The following is an 18,252-nucleotide window of genomic DNA, read 5'->3' as shown; positions in this document are numbered from 1 at the left end:
TTGTGATTCCTCTGAACAACACCCTAGCAATGCCTCTCCCCCCAAGAGAGGCAGGGCCTTCCTACAGTAGGGGCCGAATGCTGTGTCCAGGTGGTCCCACACTTGCAGATCTGCAACATCTCGCTCCTGACCATCACCAACCGGCCAGCATCCCTTCCTCTGACAACTGGGTCCCAGTCCCAAGGGAACATTCTTCTAAGTCGTAATATTTTAACTATTCCAGACATTTCCCTCTGTCTAGCCCGAGAGGCGATAGCTGCCTCCTCTGTGGTATCTTGGGGTTATCCTGAAGTAGATTAATAATTCTTTATATTTAATTCTCTCTTTTCAAGTTATCACTGTAGTTTTGTCTCCTGGCTTCATTCTCACCTATGCAGCCCCAACCGCTATTTCAAAACTTTAATGCCTTCCAGCCTCTGTGTTTCCAGGCCCCTCCCTCTAGTAAGGATGACCTGGTCTCCTGTTTCACTCGGAAAATTAAAGCTGTTTAGGGGTGCCTGGGTGGCTCATTCAGTTAAGAGTCTGACTTCGGCTCAGGTCATGACCTTGGGGTCCTGGGATCTAGTCCCACATCTGGCTCCTTGCTCGGCAGGGAGTCCGCTTCTCCCTCTCTCTCTGCTTGTGCGCTCTCTGCTTCTCTGAAACAAACAAATCATTCTTTAAAAAGAAAGAAAATTAAAGCCATTTAGGTGACCTCAAACATGTCTCCCCCAACACCAGCCAATCTATACAAATTTCTAGAGCCAACTGCCTTGTCTCAGTCTCAGAGGATGAAGCATTTCTTTCTGTTCTTCCATGGGTTTTTTGAGCCCAACCCCTCCAACGTCCCCTTTTCTGCTCTAACCTTTGTATTTTCTCTCAATCCTTAATACACTCTTTTCTCTAGAAAAGCGCTTTGGGAAGCTAAGGATGGGTCAAAGGGTTGGCAGGAACACTTTCCCTCTTTTGTTAACTGCATCCGTATTTCCCCCATAGCGCGTCCACCCAAGTCTGAGTTCACGGACAAGCTCCGCATTCCCAGAATCCAGCACAGTGCCTGGCAGGGAGGAGGCGGGGGACAATAGCCTGTGTTCGCTGAATGGGTCGGTAGACAGTTGCTGAAGGAATCAACGAATGGGTGGGATTCTGTGGTTAGCAGAGCTCACAGCACACCCTCAAGTCACGTCTCTCAGTGTGCAGTCCTTGGACCACCAGCACCAGAATCACCTGGGAGCTTTTTGAAAATGCTGACTCAAGGGTGAGTGGGTGGCTTAGTTGGCTAAGCATCTGCCTTCAGCTCAGCTCATGATCCTGGGGTCCTGGGATCAAGTCCTGCTTTGGGCTTCCTGCTCAGCGGGGAGTCTGCTTCTCCCTCTACCCTCCCCTCTACTTGTGATCTCTCTCTCTCTTTCATGCTGTCTCTCAAATAAATGAATAGATAAAATCTTTTGTAAAAAAAGAGAAAATGCTGACTTAAAACCCACATTGATTGGGGTATGTCAGTGGGAAACACGAGCTAACTGAAAGAGCTCCCAGAGGCCAAACTTGAAATAACTTGAGCAACAAAACGAATGGATAACCCAAATTATAAAATTTATAATTTATAAAATAAATTTCCATGCGTCTATACTGATATAAATAAATGGTTGAATAAATAATGGGGGAGGAGAGACAAATCTCCTGTACAGAAGAATTTCAAATAATTTATATACATACCACATCCTCAAAGAAGTGGAACATAACTGCCTGCCCAAGGGTGGGCTGCCCGTAGTGACTTCCTTCCAGACAGGACGGTATGAAAGCGGTAGTGGGTAATTTTCCAGTGGAGAAACGTGACTGACACAGCCTCAACCAGGTGATCAGGGTCAACATAAGCACGGATGAGTCAGGTTCATAGTACGTATGCTTGACATTGTGTGACGAAAATGGCATTTTACCTTTGTGGGTATTTTCCCCAACAATCTATAGCCTCAGCCTTCTCATGAGAAGAACATCAGGCAAGTTCCAATAAAGGGATACCCTGCACATTTCCTGACCAGTACTCCTCAAAACTGTCAAGGTCATGGAAAACAAAAGAAGTCATAAAACTGTCACAGCCAAAAAAGAGCCTAAGGAGACATGATGCTCAATGTAACGGGGCATCCTGGATGGGATCCTGGAACAGAAAAAGGACAGTAGGTAAAAACTAAAGCTATCTAAATAAAGTACAGACTTCAGTTCATCATGATGTATCAATACTGGTTTCCTAATTGTGACCAATAGACCATAGCAATGTAGGATGTTATAACAGGAAGGCAGATGTAGGGTTTATGGGACTCCTTCGTGCTATCTTCCCAATTTTCCTGTAAAGCAAAAGCTTTTCTAAAAAAATGAAGATGACTAAAAATTTTTTTCTTAATTCAAATTCCTGGGCCTCCCCTCAAAAGCTCAGGGAATGAGCCTCAGGGCTCCGCATTGGAAACACGCATCTCACTGGTTTCACGCACGCTCAAGTCTCGACACCAGGGTCTTAGAGACTCTGCTCAGAGACAGAGAGGTCCCTTGCTAACTGTGGTTTGGATCCATGCCACCATGTTGCACAGCCCCAGGGTCACCCTTGATATTGTGCCCAATTCATAATGTTAGTGGCACCCCAAGGCATCGTGGAGCAGACACCCCGCACCTGTCGCCTCTCCACACCATTGTTTTGATCCGTCTACATGTGTTACTGCGAGCCAGTGTTTAAGAGCTGGGAAATTCTTTATGAAAGTTCAAAGCACTGGGCTGCATTTCTGTTTCCCCCAGTCCCTCACGGCATCCCAAGCAGAGCTTAGGAGTGGCTCAACTCCTTAGATGGGACACATGTTGGTCAGCTCTACGTGACTCTATCACTCCCTGTTGTTCCGAACTCTTTTCAGGGGCTGTTATTAACATGCTCGGATTGTCAACTTCTTTATGAAAACAAAACAACAAAACAAATTCCCCCAGATACAGAGAGCTGTATCTATCCAAAGAGGGAACATGAGAGATAAATCGAGTGAGCCTATGCCTTTAAAAACAGGGAGAATGGTCTTGTTTCTGTCAGTGAGAGAATGGTCCACGTGTGATTAATGCACCTGCAAAGTGTGTCTGTTGATTGCCCAGCTGCCTCTCTCCGTGAGGGCCCCTGTGGACATCTGAGCCCTCATCTCAGGCCAGTGAGAGATGCCACGGTGATAAATGGGCCAAAGGTGGGTCCTGGAGGAAGGAGGAAGGGGAGAATGGTCTCCTCTCCCTCTGTGTGCTATTCGCACACCCTGGGAACACCATGGGGAGAGCAGCTAAGCGAAGCCAGAACCTGGATTCCTGGGGCCTTCGTCAAATGGCGTGAGCACACTGTTCTCATCCTCCATTTCTAATTACTACTTGAGGAACGAACTGTCTCCTAAGAGTTCTGGCACAAACAGACGGGCTCAATTTGGACAACTGTTTTAGCCTCCTTGCCCGTGTTCAGAGTATAATTATGGAAATTATAATGATAATCACTGCAGGAACTTACTATGGGCAAGACCTGTTCTAAGAGTTTTCTTTTTAATGTATTAAGTTATTCAATGCCCAGAAGCCCCCTAGAGGCAGGTGTTATTATTACCATCTTTCCCTCTTCCGCAGACGAGGGAAGGGTGTGAAGGGAGCCTGTCCGGGCATCTACAGGAAGTTGAGAATGGAACTGGGATTTGAAGCCAGGCTCGGGCTCTCACGTAATTCCGGCTCTCCCGAGAGTCTTATATGAAGTATGGCAAGGTGCCATAAAAAACATAGAAAACATAACTACCTCTATTTTATGTACATACTTGTGTTCACATTTCACAACGGTAACATGTGGCGTCTGGTAACAGTATACAGATCATTTCTTTCAAATAGAATTGTTGGGAAGAGGTCCTGATCTTTTCATATTTGGTATGATGGACGGTTAGCTGGCATTTACATGAACTACCAGGAATAAAAGTTGTTCTGTTCTTAATGAGCATGGAATACTTTTCTAAATGATAACACTTCATCTTAAGAAATCAGGGGGATCGTTTTCCTTATCCACGCAGCTCAATGGTTTATCAGCTGATTGTGTTAGGAGCTCCTTTCCTTTCCTTTAGGAAGTCTGGAATAAGAGATTAGGCCTCGTCAGTTATCATCACACATATGTCACAATCATTATTTGATGCCTCTATTTTGTATGTGGATTCTCATACACCATTTAAACTTCATGGTGTAAGAACACATGGAAAATTGGAGAGAATTAAAAAAAATAAAGGGTTGAAAAGTTACTGGAAATATTTAGTCTGGAGAAAAGAAGGCTAAAGGTGTTTGAAAAACTCACTTCTGGGATGAATAACACATCAGGAAGATCCTGAACAGATGTTCGAGTCATCTGGTGGCTGGTGGAGCAGGTTTGGTTGAGGATACTACGCAGATCAACTGTAATGGAATAAAGGAGAGGTATCAGCACCAGAGATCAGGATTGTAACCTATAATAGGCATGTTTTCATGGGAAGAACAGAAGAGCACCAAGTCAGGGTCTGTTAAAGGCCACTCAGCGAGACGCACATAGGGTCCTAGGGACTATCCAAAGTTAGTGTCAGGATCCCACCACTTCTACGAGTGGTCCTTCCTTCTTGGAGTCAGGTTTGCTCACTCAGGGTCCATCTGAGTCCAAGCTGGTCTGGCGTGTTTGCAGACGTAGAACCTCCTTGGCCTGCACACGAGGACAGACTACTATCTGCTGGCTCAGAAAACTCAGATTGTTATTCTTTCATATCTTTTTGGTCCCTGGTGGGGTGCTCACTGCTGATTAATCCCTTATAAATAAATATTCCAATCCCATAGTTATGTCCAGAAGGACATAAACGATTGCCGAATCAGAACAATCACCTCACTTTAACCTTTGAACCAACCCCAGTTCCTATACATACATAATTGCACTGAAACAACATAAAGAGGAATGTTAAATCCCCTTGTTTATGTGGTTCTACCAGCAAAGTTTCTGAAACTTCCCTAGAACCTAACTTATCTTTTTTTTAAGTTTATGGATTTATTTTCAGTCATGTCTACACCCAGTGTGGGGCTTGAACTCACGACCCCAAGTTCAAGCATAGCATGCTTTTCTGACTGAGCCAGCCAGGTGTCCTAGAACATAATTTATCTTGTAGTGGTTTCGGAAATCCTTTGTCTATACTTACATGTAGGTGCTGGATAGCTGGACAATCTGAAGCCCGTCCAATTGTCAGAAAGAGGGGGAAGCAGCAAGGAAGGCTTGATGCTGTCTTTCCCGCATTCCTCTCATTCAATTGAATATATATATCTAGGAGGCCTACTGTGTGCCAATCACTGTGCTAAGCCTCGGGGAAACAAAGACGAAAGACAGGTCCTGCTTGCAGTTGTGTGGAGGTGACAGGCAATTAGACAATGACCTACAAGTAGAGCGGACTCACTTCGATAAAGGAATGCAATGTACAACGTGCAAAATGAGCCCAAGGGTGTGGAATTCAGCCGCCATCACAGAGCAATAGACCTGAACTTCTCAGGTTTCTTTCAGAATTGGTCTGAGTGACTGGACCACAGATTCATTTACAGAGGGAGTACGAAGTGAGTCATGACTGTGAAAGAGATTGGTACAGGGAGAAGTAGGAGGCTGGAGCCAGGTGAATGAGCGAGTGATAGTTTCTCCTTGATGCTGGGTGGACCAAAACCCACAGCCTTAACAGAGCAATTTTAGATTGGTGGACACAATGGGTGGGAAGATTTTACCAGTGCAGTTTTTGGTTCCTATCTTATCATCATGTACATGACATAGGAGATCAAAGATTTGGGACAGTGGGGTTCCCATAAACAACACCATTAATTGAGTCCCTATGGTTGCTGGGCAGAAGTAAAATCTCAACATAGCTTTGACCTAGGTAGAAATTAAGAAAATGCAAAGGGAAACAGGTGAATGGCAGATAGAAGAGGAAATTTTACAATATGAATTAAAGAGGAAAGCCGAGGGTCACCTAGGACTGCCATCAAAAGTACACAAACTGGGGGGCTTAAAACAATAGAACTTCCCTGCCTCACAGTCCCAGAAGCTGTCAGTCCCAAATCCAGGGGTCAGCAGGGCCGTGCTCCCACAGAAACCTGGAGGTCGGGACTGTTTCTTGCCTTTTCCAGCTTCTGGTATTTGCTGGCCATCCTTGGTGTTCCTTGGCTGGTGGGGACAGCACAATGATTTCTGCTTCCGCTGTCACAGTGTGATATCCCTGGGTCTGCAAGAGTCTAAGGACAGTAGTCTGGTGGAATTAGCTCCTACCCTACCCCATAATGGCCTCTTCGTAACCAGTTACATCTGCAATGACCCTACTTGCAATGAAGGCCACATTCAGAGGCACTAGGGGTACAACCTCAATATATTTTTTTTTTGGTTACACAATTCAGCTAATAACACTGAGGAGGATAAAAGAGAGCCCTGGGCTTCTTTCTCCATAAAAAATAGAAAGGCTAAAATCAGGGGTGCCTGGGTGGCTCAGTTGGTTGTGTGTCTGCCTTTGGCTCAGGTCATGATCTTGGAGCCTTGGGACTGAACCCCATTTTGGGCTCCCTGCTCAGCGGGGAATCTGCTTCTCCCTCTCTCTCATCAATAAGCAAAATTAAGTGGCATAGAATTGTCACATCAGTTTTCAGTACTTTACTTTGTATTTCTAGCTTATATTCTGAAAGTCTGAAATATTTTCATGTGTTCTTTTTTCACTGGCCGCTGTGGTAGTGACACTCTTCCTGCGTATGCACAGTTCAATTGCATTTCTACAGATTTACAATAATAAATACTGCCAATAATGGAAATAAGAATGATAAAAAATTTCCTACATAATATTCTCGTGATTATCTCACCTTGGAAAAAGGAGAAATAAAAGATCAACTGGATGCCTTTTGCTTTGGAACATTATGTTGAATACATGAGTTTGAATCAGTTTGAATCAAGGTGCTACTGGTCAGCATAAACCGGCCATAAAAATGGGACAAGCAAGCAAGATGAAACATTGAAGCTGATAATCTCTCATATCTCTGAGTAGGTCTTGAAAGCGAGCAAGTGAGAGTTAGGCTCCCACGTTTGTTGAAACAACCCTGGGGGAAGGAGCTCTGTGGGTTTTGGCCTTGCTTTGATGGACAGGAGACGTCTGGGCAGTTTGGGAAGAAGACACAACCTGGTCAGGGGAGGGATTATGATGTTTTGCATATCTTTCCTGTTTTGATAATATTCTAAAATCCAGCTTGCACATCGGCAAGGATCTAGGGCAGCTACCCTGAGAGGAGTCACTTACGTAGTACCGATCAGTAGCCATATCCGTTAAAAGGAGGAAAATGTTGGCCCTACAAAAATGGCCTGTGCTGGGATCAGAGGTGATAGGATAAAGGGAATTGGTGATTTGGTCTCACTTCCTTTTCCCCACTTTTAGCAGATGCTGCTGGTGTCCCAGATGTATACTCTCTGTCCATCCCAGAGGCACAGTGATTGCATCCACCTATAAATATGTTAGTTTGTGTGGTATATGGAAGTAAGGAGGTCAGAAGTGATGCCAGGCCGGGTGCAGAGAAGAATGAGAGGGCAGAAGGACGCTGCAGAGCAGAGTTAAAACTAGAGCAGGACAAGCAAGTGCCTGTCTGGTATGAACAGATGGGACACGTTTGTATGGACACAAGAGAAGTAACCTTGACTTAGCCTCCGAGAAAGAGCAGATGCTCTGGGTGGAGAAGATGAGGAAGTGTGACAGACTCACAAATGTGACAGGTTCTATATGAATGATTTAAAAATACTTCCTTATGAGTAGTGATGAAGCAACAGAACACTGATCTCCTATTCTGAAATCCCGCCACACGTTAGGGCCTGCGTTCCATCTCTAGAACTCAGATTCAGAAGACCCCATGCTTTGATATGTGATGGGAAACAGAGCTGAATCAGAAAAAGAAAAAGCTCTAGAGAAATAAGGTAGTAGACTAGGGTGGGTACTGGAAGAAGACCAGAAGAAAAAGGCAAACCAACCCTATCACTTCCTAACCTCTCCCACCAAAATTTCCATACGAAAATTGTTCAGCCCTGCATTCTTAGGAGTGTGCTGTGAAAACATGAAGCCCGTAGGCGGAAAGGTATCGGCCCTATGGCCCAAGACTTACCCCCTGCCCCCACCCCCCCGCCACTGCCTCTGTGGAGGCTTACTTCCCAAATGCAGCTTTTTTTTTTTTTTTTAAGATTTTAATTACTTATTTGAGAGAGAGGGAGCAAGGCGGGAGGTGCAGAGTATAGCGGGAGAAGTAGGCTCCCCACTGAGCAAGGAGCCAGATGCAGGCTCCATCCCAGCATCCTGGGATTATGACCTGAGCCAAAGGCAGATGCTCCACCCACTGAGACACCTAGGCACTCCCCTGCCCCCCAAATGCAGCTCTTAGCATGCAGTCTTGCCCTGCTCACTCACAGGGGTGGGCTACAAGTATGGACAAATCACACTGCTCACGGGTAGCCCTCTGGGACCTATGAGAGTCCCCTCCCCGCCCACCCCTCCAGTGGGATGGCTTGGGGGCACTGGCTCCATTTGCCCACAGTGCTAATCTGTTTGATAACTCACCTCTGTTGGCTTCTGCCCCTCCTTTCCCTGTCTCATTCCCCATTCTCTCACTGGTCTTTCCTAGGACCGCTTCCATACAACTTGAAACTTTGTCCCCAAGTCTGCCTTGGGTGAGACCCAAGTTAAAACAGATGGTGATCATCTGAAATATTTTTTTTAATTAATTGATGAAACTTACTGAGGTTCTAATTCTATTAAAAGAAATCTCAAATGTTCTGTTACATTTTGTTTCTTCTGCAGGAATTGTTCCACTGCACTGAAACCCTTTCCACCTAAATACGCAGTTGGGAATACTCTGATGCAATAATGTTAAAGAAGGACGTCTCCCCTAAATCACGTTTTAGTTCAATTAATATTTCCTGCAAATTGGCTAATATGAGGCATCATTTTCAAGTGGATTAATCACCTAATTTGATATTACAAATCCACACTGATCTCTAGACTTAACCATTATATGTTTTTAAATAGCATGAAAATGAGCAATACAGTCCCAAACCAGTCTTTTAGACCTACCTGGTCTTATCTGCTACAGATACGGGAACTGTGAAAATTCTGGGCAAGAAAGCATCTCTTAAAATTCCCTAAGGTTGTTGAAAAATGATACTTCCTTCTTCTTTTTAGTAATCTTAATCTTATTGACTTGTAGTTTAAAGGCTTCATTTAAACATTTCTGGTACATATGATATATATGTCAAATCACTTTGTAATATTCCGATATCAGTATTTCTCATTGATTGAAACAAAAATTGCATGTTAGCATCAAAGAACAAAGTATTTTAAAACAATTTTCTCTCTGAAGTTTCTACCTTTGCCAGCTCTGTGTCTTTATACAATATTCATTAATCTTGGTGGATTGGATTGGTCCTTGCTCATTCATCTAAATGAACTGGAAAAAAACGGTGTTGCGCATATGGACACTTTCAAATATTCAAAGGAGTATTCTCAACACCTTTTCTTAATATTCACATTATATATAGTCTTTTTTATAATAAGGGCTAGGTTTGCACATCTTTTTCAAAGATACAGAATCACTGAGTGCATCGTTCGCACGTGTAAATTGGGACTGGTGACTTCAAAGAGATAAGCAGAGTTGTTGCATGTGGAATGGTGTTTTGAATTGGTGAACAACTCTTGATTCAGTTTCAAATAACAGCCGAAACAGTATTTAGCTGCCTTCCTGGCAAATTCAGCATGACTTAAAACTCTGCCAAGCACATGTTTACATGTAAAATGAAATTGGTTCTAGATTCAGAAAAATACAAATAGACTTTTACCTACATAAGAAGCATGAGGTTGGAGAGTAAAACACAAGTTAGAAAAGAGAACGATTCAATTTTTTTGGTAAAAGGATTGTGTCTGGCCTTTACTGGACCCCAAGCAGGCTCCTCCAATTCATTGTGAAAACCCAAAATACACTTAACAGGTTTCCAAAATGCTCCCTGCTCGGTAGACATCTATAATGAGTATTACTGAATCAGTAAGAAGATGTAAGTACTCTAAAAAAAAAAAACCCTCCAGACCTATTTTCTTATAACTATTAGTTTCGTAGATTTTATATGCTAAAAATGCATTTGATGCAGTATAAAGGCTACTTTACTCAAGGACTGACCATCAACCCTAGTCATTATCCACTGATTCCTCCAAAAGGTTGCTGACTACAATCCCTGCTAATTTGGAAAGGGGGTTCTCAGCCAGAATATGGAAATAGGATGTGGTTTACAAGGTAAAGGTACAATAGCTGTCATATGATCAGAACTTGGTACTTTGGAAATCTGTGGTTCTTAATTTGGTTGTGGTTGGCCCCCTCTACTGTTAGTAATCTTTAGGAAAAATTCTTTCTAGCTCTGCTCTATGAAAGAAACATGGTGCTAAAGGCAAGCTGAAATCTACAGGAAAAGCTGTGTCAGGGATGCTTGGTCAGCAACGTTCCCCCAGGACTCCTCTGGGGATCTGCTTTCTAATGCTAAAACCTTAGAGATGCTATGTTTTATTTTAGGAAAGGAAAACAATGTCTTCACACCAATAGACTCAAAATGGGTAGGATACAACATCTGGTAAGACACACTCCCTGCCCGCTACGGGCTTACTCTTTCAAATTTACCACTACTACCCCAACATAGAAAGCAGATTCAGCAAGACATGGCAAGGCAAATGATGATTCCTAGTAACTGACAGAATTAGTTCTCCAAAATACAATCTAGAGAAGAGACAAGGTGGAAATACAGGCAAGGACTTTGGAAATGATAAACACTGAGCATTCTGGGATTGTGTGGTAATCGTTGGCTAAATTACACAAGTATAGGAGTTCTCAACCTTACACTATTGGTATTTGGGGCAGTTTTTTTGTTTTTTTGTTTTTTTAAGTAGGCTCTGCACTGGGCTTGAATGTGGGGCTTGAACTCACAGCCCTGAGATCAAGACCTGAGCTGAGATCAAGAGTCAGATATGTAACCTACTGGGCCACTCAGATGCACAGGAGAAGTCTTCATTGTGGGAGGCGGCCCTGTGTATTGTAGGATGTTTACCAGCATCCCATCTGCCCATTAGATGCTAGTAGTGGGCCCCTCTCATAACTGTAACACCAAAAATGTCTCCAAATATTGGCAAGTGTCCTCTGGAGTCCCAAAACTGCCCCCTGTTGAGAATCCCTGCACTAGTGCTTCTCAGACTTTTGCATACAAATCACCCGAGGATCTTGTTAAACGCTGCTGTAATAGGTCTGGGGATAGGGTCTGGCACTTTCTAGTCCAAACAAGATCTCAGGTAAAGCCGATGCTGCCCATCCAAGGACAATACTTGCTTCTTAGAAGACAAACCTACAGCTTTCGACCAGTTGATATGTCCAGGTTCTGAGTGCAGAGTACACTCAAGGTATGGATCCCTGAAAATACTCTTAAGCAAGGTCTGCAGACCATATTAAGTTACTGTGCATTTAGTTAAGAATGTTGCCAAATTGAATATAAGTAAGTGAAGAGTTTTTTTGGTCTCTGTTTTCCTAAACTTCAAAACGCTTTATCTCCTATTTCAGCAGTTCTCCAACATTTTATCTTGGGATTTCTTTAGAATTCTTAAAGATAATCGAGAACTACGAGAGCTTTTGCTAACATGAGTTATATCTATTAGAAACATTAGAAATTAATGAAAAGACAGAAAAATTTAAAAACGGTTTGGAATTCATTTAAAAATAACAGACCCATTGCACATTAATATAACTAATATATTTTTGTGAAAAATTGCGGTACATTCCCAAGCAAAAAATTATGAGGGAAAATAACATTATTGCACATTTTTTTGCAAATGTCTAAGATCTGGTTTTATAGAAGACAGCTGGATCCTCCTATGCTTCTGCTTTCAGTCTGTTGTGATACATTGTTTCGATTGAAATACATGAAGAAAATCTGGCCTCACAGGATTTTGTTGTTGGAAAAGGAAGCATTTTAATAGTCATTTCAGATAATATGGACTTTTTTCTGATACTACAGCATAACTTAACAAGCAGTAGTTTCTTAAAGATTGGTTGGAATGAGAAATCTGAAGCCCTATCAATGAGCTTTTTGTACTGTTACACTAAAATGCATCGGTTTATCTTGCGGTTTGCATTGATCTTACCCAGGCCTGATTTTGTAACATGATGCACTCACTGATCAAGTGGAGAATGCTGGTTCACTAAGTTATACAGCCCTTTCAAATGCACAGAGGGAAACTCCATTATATTTTCCTGAGTGAATAAGAGTAAAGAAAAATGTCTTAGGGGCGCCTGGGTGGCTCAGTGGGTTAAGACTCTGCCTTAGGCTCAGGTCATGATCTCAGGGTCCTGGGATCCAGCCCGGAATCAGGCTCTCTGCTCAGCTTCCCCCCTCGCTCTCTGCCTGCCTTTTCTGCCTACTTGTGATCTCTGTGTCAAATAAATTAATAAAATATTAAAAAAAAAGAAAAATATCTTAGTACTACTAATTATGAAAATAGTTCTGGCCTTCTGGAATCCCTAAACTGGGGTGGGGTGGGGTAGCTACATCTACGTTGAGAACCAGTGGCCTATGCCGGCTACGGGTTTTGTTGCCAACCAACAGCTTCTGTAAAACAAACAAAAGCCTAAGGAAAATAAGTCCCTTATGCTTTTGCCCTCTAGCAATAAATCAGTGAAAATTTTGGGTCACTCTCACCTCTCCTTCAAGGCAGGAACTGTGTTTTATTGATCCACAAATTCCAGATTTAGCTCACTCAGTGCCTGGCCCTTACAAACACTCCCAAAGTATTTTCTTTTCAAAGTATGCCATACAGCTGTGTAGCCCGTCCTTTTCATTTAGCCTTGTAGTTGGTCAGTTTCCCCACAATACGTATTCTTTAATAACTACATAATATAAAATTAAAGTTTTCAGGCTCAAACTCATTTTAAAAAACATGACTTTGCCTTAGTAAAGATTAATCTCATTTTGCGCGGGGGAAAAAAAAATGAAATGCCTAGGTCTGGAAGGCCGCTGAGGCAGAAGTTTGGGAAGTTAAGTTCGCTCAGCTATAGACTCGCCACCCCTGGGATGTGACCACCTGCCGGCGCGGTGCGGAAGGGTGGGGTCCCGTGAGCACGATTCACGGCGCCTGAGGGGATTCCGCGCGGGATCGACGCAGGAAAGGGCCGGACAGCGTAACTCTCGGCGACTCAGCGGCCTCTCGCACCTGGGGGACACCAGAACCCCAGAGAGTTACTGTCAACAGTCCTCGGAGGAGCGAGCTTCGGGGGGCTGCCCAGAAAGACTGAGCATGCGTGGAACGCGCCGGGCGTCCCGTCCGGGGAGAGGTTAGAGGTCACGAGGAATGCCCCCCCACGCCGGCACTCCCGAGGAATCAGCTGCCACGCGGCTCCACAGGTCGTGGAGTGGCGCTGAGCCCCCAAGTGCTGCTTCCAGGAGTTATACTCCCGCTTCTCCCACGAAGTCCCCCCGTTGCTTTTCTAAAGGGGACCCGCAGCAGCCACGAAAACCCGGACAGACGGAACCCTCCGACTGAGGACCGACTTCCCTTCCCAGGCAGGAAGGGAGGGGGCGGGCGGAGCGGCGCGTCCCACGGGCTGCGCATGCGCCGCTCGCAAGCAGCCCCTGGAGTGGAATCCAGTTGCCGGATTCGCCGCCACGCCGGGAGTGCGCCTGCGCGGTCGCCGGGTCCCTCCACCTCCACTTCCCCTCCCCCTGTCCCCCCGCGGGGGCTCCGGGTCCGGCGGGACCATGTTCACCAGCACCGGCTCCAGTGGGCTTTGTGAGTACCGGCTGCCGCCATCCTGGCTGTTCCCTACGCGCGACCCTGGGCACCTCTTTGAGAAGCCTGGGGGCAGCGGGGACCCTCGGGGTTGCAGGAGGTTTGGGGGCCGACCCTCCATGCCCGCGCCCGAATCTTAGGGGTTCCTTCCCGTGAGGGGCAGCGGGCACCGCCCCCACCTCAGCCTGGAGGGGCAGGTGCGGACCGAGTCTCGCGGTCAGCCCCGGCCCCCACCTATGAACCCCAGGTGCGATGCTCAGGTGTTCCAGGGGCAGCTGCAGGCGGGCTGGACAGTTAGGGTCGGGCTGGGTGTCCGGGTGCTCTCCGGGCTCGACCCCTTGTGCTCAGCGGCGCGTGTGCCAGGCTGAAAGAAGGGGCTGACCTGGTGGAGCAGATGCTGGAAGCCTGCCCCCTTCCCAGTCACCTTGCTCCACTTAGGCTACAGAGGGACCGAACTGGCTCTCCCCCAGATGCAGATTTCCAACCTCTGTCTCGGGAACTGACCCCTCAGGTTTGCTTAGATTTCTTTCTTCCTCCGTCTCCCTTAAGAGTTTTTAGACAAATACAAACTGATGAAAGTACATTAAAGTGGAAGGAAGTTAAGTCGTTTGGCAGGAAAGTGCGGACATTGCTGCTGGATGTTGCCGTGATCTTTCACTCAAATGTCAGTGGTGGTCGGCAGATAGAGGGCAAAGAAGTACATCTAGCCTTTTAGACAATTTTTTTTTTTAAAATTTATTTATTTGTCAGAGAGAGAGACCGAGAGAGAGAGTGAGCACTGGCAGACAGAGGCAGAGGGAGAAGCAGGCTCCCCGCCGAGCAAGGAGCCCGATGTGGGACTCGATCCCAGGACGCTGGGATCATGACCTGAGCCGAAGGCAGCTGCCCAACCAACTGAGCCACCCAGGCGTCCCCCTTTTAGACAATTTTATTTTTTTTCCCTGAAATTTTTCAGTTGACTCTTGGTAAGATGGCCTGTGTGTTAAGTAAACAGCAGTGAGATTCGGCACTGGGACAGCAACAGTGAACTGTTTGGAACAGGCGTGATTTACAGTTGCTTGTCACTGTTAGTACTTCCTGTCTCTCCACATGAGAACTTAATCATGCCCAGGTATGGAAGCAGTTGACATTTCCAAATACTAAAGATCTAGGGTTATTGTTAGAGGCCTTTCCTGAGAACACAGTCTTAGGCTGAGGGTGAGTATCAGAGACACAGGCATAATTTTAAATCTTCCTCACTCTCAGGTTTTGGAATGGGTTGAATATTTATGATTTCCCTTGTTTCATAATTAATTCGATTCACTCATTGGCCTTAGAGTAGGTTTCATCTACTGGCTGGTTAATCTTCCCCAGACTACCCTTTGCATAAAGAACATAGGACTGTTGGCACTGCTGGTCAAGAAGGTGGTGTGATTTTCTTGGGATCACACAGTGACCCCTACACTGGTGAATATAAAATTAATGGTCAACTCTTCCATTTTAGTTATTTCAGCCTTTTGAACTATCCTTCCCTTTGACCAAAACACGTGAAAAAATTTAAAGGGTTACTCTATACTGCGTTACTGGGTTACTGGTTACTGTAGTAGTCATTGTGTTGGCAAAGTTTATTTAACTTTGATACATGGCAACACTGGGGAAGGTCATACTTGATCACCTAAGGCACAGGGTTGATGAGTACTGAGTTCTAGGAACCGAACTCCTGCCCAGGGAGAGGTGTAGGCCAAGGCTTCTCCTCAGCTGTCTTGCCCTGTTTCTGAAATAAGTGTATCCTCAGGGTAAGGCTTGATGGGATGGCCATTCCTCAGAAGGCCATGTCTCATGCGCTCATTTAACAAACATTTTGAGCATCTGTTATGGGCTAGAAACTGCTAGTTGCTGGGATTTCAATGTTGAACAAGTCTCGGTCCCTTGTGTTCCTTTAGTGGACGCTGGGCAGTTTTTCCAGGACTGGTCTTTGGCAAGACTGGGTGTGAGCAATCATCTGCTTTAAAATTTTTCCTGGCAAGGTTCTCCACTGAGTGGGAAGTGATTTTATTTAGCAAGTTTGTGCGGCTCTTTGGTAAGTCAAAGTTCTGATTTTGAGTAAGTATCCCCAGGAAGGATAATCTGTCTGCCCACAACCTCATAGATGATGAGCGAACATTGTCTTTTCAAGGGAAAGAGTCCCTGCCATTTCCTACCACCTGCATATGTCCCTCGTTATGTGACTGGTAGATAATGGTGTTTTAGTGTTACATTTGCCTTCCTCTCAGTTATTTATTCAACAGGTGTCTGTTGGGTACCCATGTAAGCCCCACACTGTTTGTGTACAGAGGATGAGGAGGTAAACTGGGTAAAGGAGACCAGCGTCAAGTAATTAACAAACAAATGATTTCGTATAGTGATGAGAGCCCTGAAGACAATACGAGCATAATGATATGGAGATTGAGGTTATGGTGGGTGCCTGCTTCAGCAAGTGTGGTCAGGGAAGATATCTGGGAACATGACACTTGAGCTGAGACCCAGGTGGTGTGAAGCACCCAGCCACATCAGAGTTTGTTGAAAAATGTACATTTTGCAGAAAGGGAACAGCAAGCACACAGACTGAAACAGGCACAGCAGTGCATTTTCAAGGCACTGAAGAAAGCTGGGGCTGCCAGGGCGTTAAATCGTGGATAGGGTGTTTGTGACTGTGTCTTTGAAACTGTATTGCTGTCTATCTAGTCATGTAATTATGGCTTGATAAAAGTGTATGGGAAACATATTCAGGACTTATTTTAGATTGCTTATAGACCAGTGCATCATTTAATTATGTGTTAAGTAATAGATGTATCATTTATTATACTTACTACAAGTTTTTCCCATTACTTAGTCACTTTACGGTATATTCACTCTGTAACAATAGACTTAACCAACATTAATTGCATGTCTGATGTATTCCAGGTTTAGTTCCCACCCTCAAGGAGTTCATTGTCTAGTGGGGAAATATTTTAAAAAAGAAATGAAACAACTTGTCTGCCTGGTGCTGTGGGTTTATTGATGGGGTGTGGGCTGGTTGAGGGAGAGGCACAGTTATTAGTGCAGGTGATATTTGAGCTGATTTTGGAGGGATAAGTAAGAGTTTGTCAGGCATGCAAGTGGGGAGAGGGCCTCAAAGAGCAGCAGAGCCTGGGCAGGCCTGGAAAAGAGGCAGGAGGTGGTGAATTAGAGTATTGTTGGTAATGGCTGGACTGAGCAGTTTAAGATGTGTGTGGTGAAATCATCCACCTGAAGAGGGAGAAGAGGAGGAGCTAGGGAAGAAGGCAGAGGAATGGCTGAGGTTCCTCCTCTTCAGGAACACAGATAGGAATGAATGATAGACCAAAGTCCAGAGAAGCAGGAGGAGGTAATGATCTAGAGCACTACTTAGGAATGCTTCACGTTGCTGGGGGAAGGAAGATGGGGGAAGGGGGGTGGAGGGGTGGTTATTGGTGGTGGTGACAGCAGTGTTTCCAAATGCTGCCCGAGTCCTAGCTAGGAAAAAAAAAATCAACCATGGAGCTTTCTGAATGTCCATATTCCCAGATCCCATCCCCAGACAGACAGATTGAGAAGGGCTAATGTGGGCATCAGAAATCTGAATTTTTAAAGCATCCCCAGGAGATTTTAAGGGGAGAGAGATTTACATCAAAACAAGAGGGTGGCCGGCAGAAGGGGCAGAGTGAATAGAGTCCAGCGGGAGATGCTGAAGGCTCCAGCTAAGGTAGTAGCGGTGAGAATGAACAGGATAGAGAAGAAAGTTTCTAAAGATGTGTGAGTAGGTAGGTTGTGTCAGTAAAACTTGTTGAGGGATGCCTGGGTGGCTCAGGCGGTAGAGCGTCTGCCTTCAGCTCAGGTCATGATCCCAGGCTCCTGGATCGAATCCCTCAGCAGGGGACCTGCTTCTCCCTATCCCTCTGCTGTTCCTCCTGCTTATACTCTCTCTCTCTCTCTGCCAAATAAAAAAATAAATAAAAGCTTAGAAAAATAACCATAAATAAGACTTGTTGGATTTGAGGATGAAGAAGGGTTGAAGGTGGCTCTGGATGGACAGATGGTGTTACCATTCATTACGGTAGGGGAATGCGGAAAAGGGGGAGCTCGTTGTGGGGGAAAGACGAGTTCAGCAGTGGCCACATTTAATGTGGAGGGCTGTGTAGTGTCCAGTTAGAGATACCAGGGGGGCATTTGGAGAGAGGGTGCTGAGCTGGATGTGGGTGGTTAGGTGGGAGCTCTGCTCTGGATGTGAGTGAGGGTGCTGGAAACAGTGAGTGGAGTTAGGAGGCTGAGGACAGGAGCTCCGGCAAGTCTAGCAGCTGAGGGATGGTAGGGAAGGAGGAGACCGCAGAGTAGGCAGAGATGGGTATTTCCTTGGGAGAAACCAGTCGTCTTCTCCCAGTTCAATTAGATTTGCCCTCTTTTG

General features: G+C 45.2%; 1 protein-coding gene across 1 annotated transcript in view; it reads left to right on the top strand.

Annotated features, from left to right (window-relative positions):
- Nucleotides 1-13,704: 13,704 nt before the first annotated feature.
- UBAC2 (UBA domain containing 2) overlaps nucleotides 13,705-18,252 on the top strand; it is a 171,751-nt gene continuing 167,203 nt past the window's right edge. Inside the window, exon 1 of the mRNA XM_080798195.1 lies at nucleotides 13,705-13,832. Within this exon, the coding sequence (XP_080654321.1) occupies nucleotides 13,802-13,832 (31 nt within the window). The 5' untranslated portion in view covers nucleotides 13,705-13,801. The remainder of the gene's footprint in view (nucleotides 13,833-18,252) is intronic.

This window comes from Martes martes (genome assembly GCF_963455335.1).
Source record: "Martes martes genome assembly, chromosome: 3".
Taxonomy (NCBI): Eukaryota; Metazoa; Chordata; class Mammalia; order Carnivora; family Mustelidae; genus Martes; species Martes martes.
The sequence above is the reverse complement of the archived record's forward strand: the minus strand, read 5'-3'. Positions and strand labels throughout refer to the sequence as shown.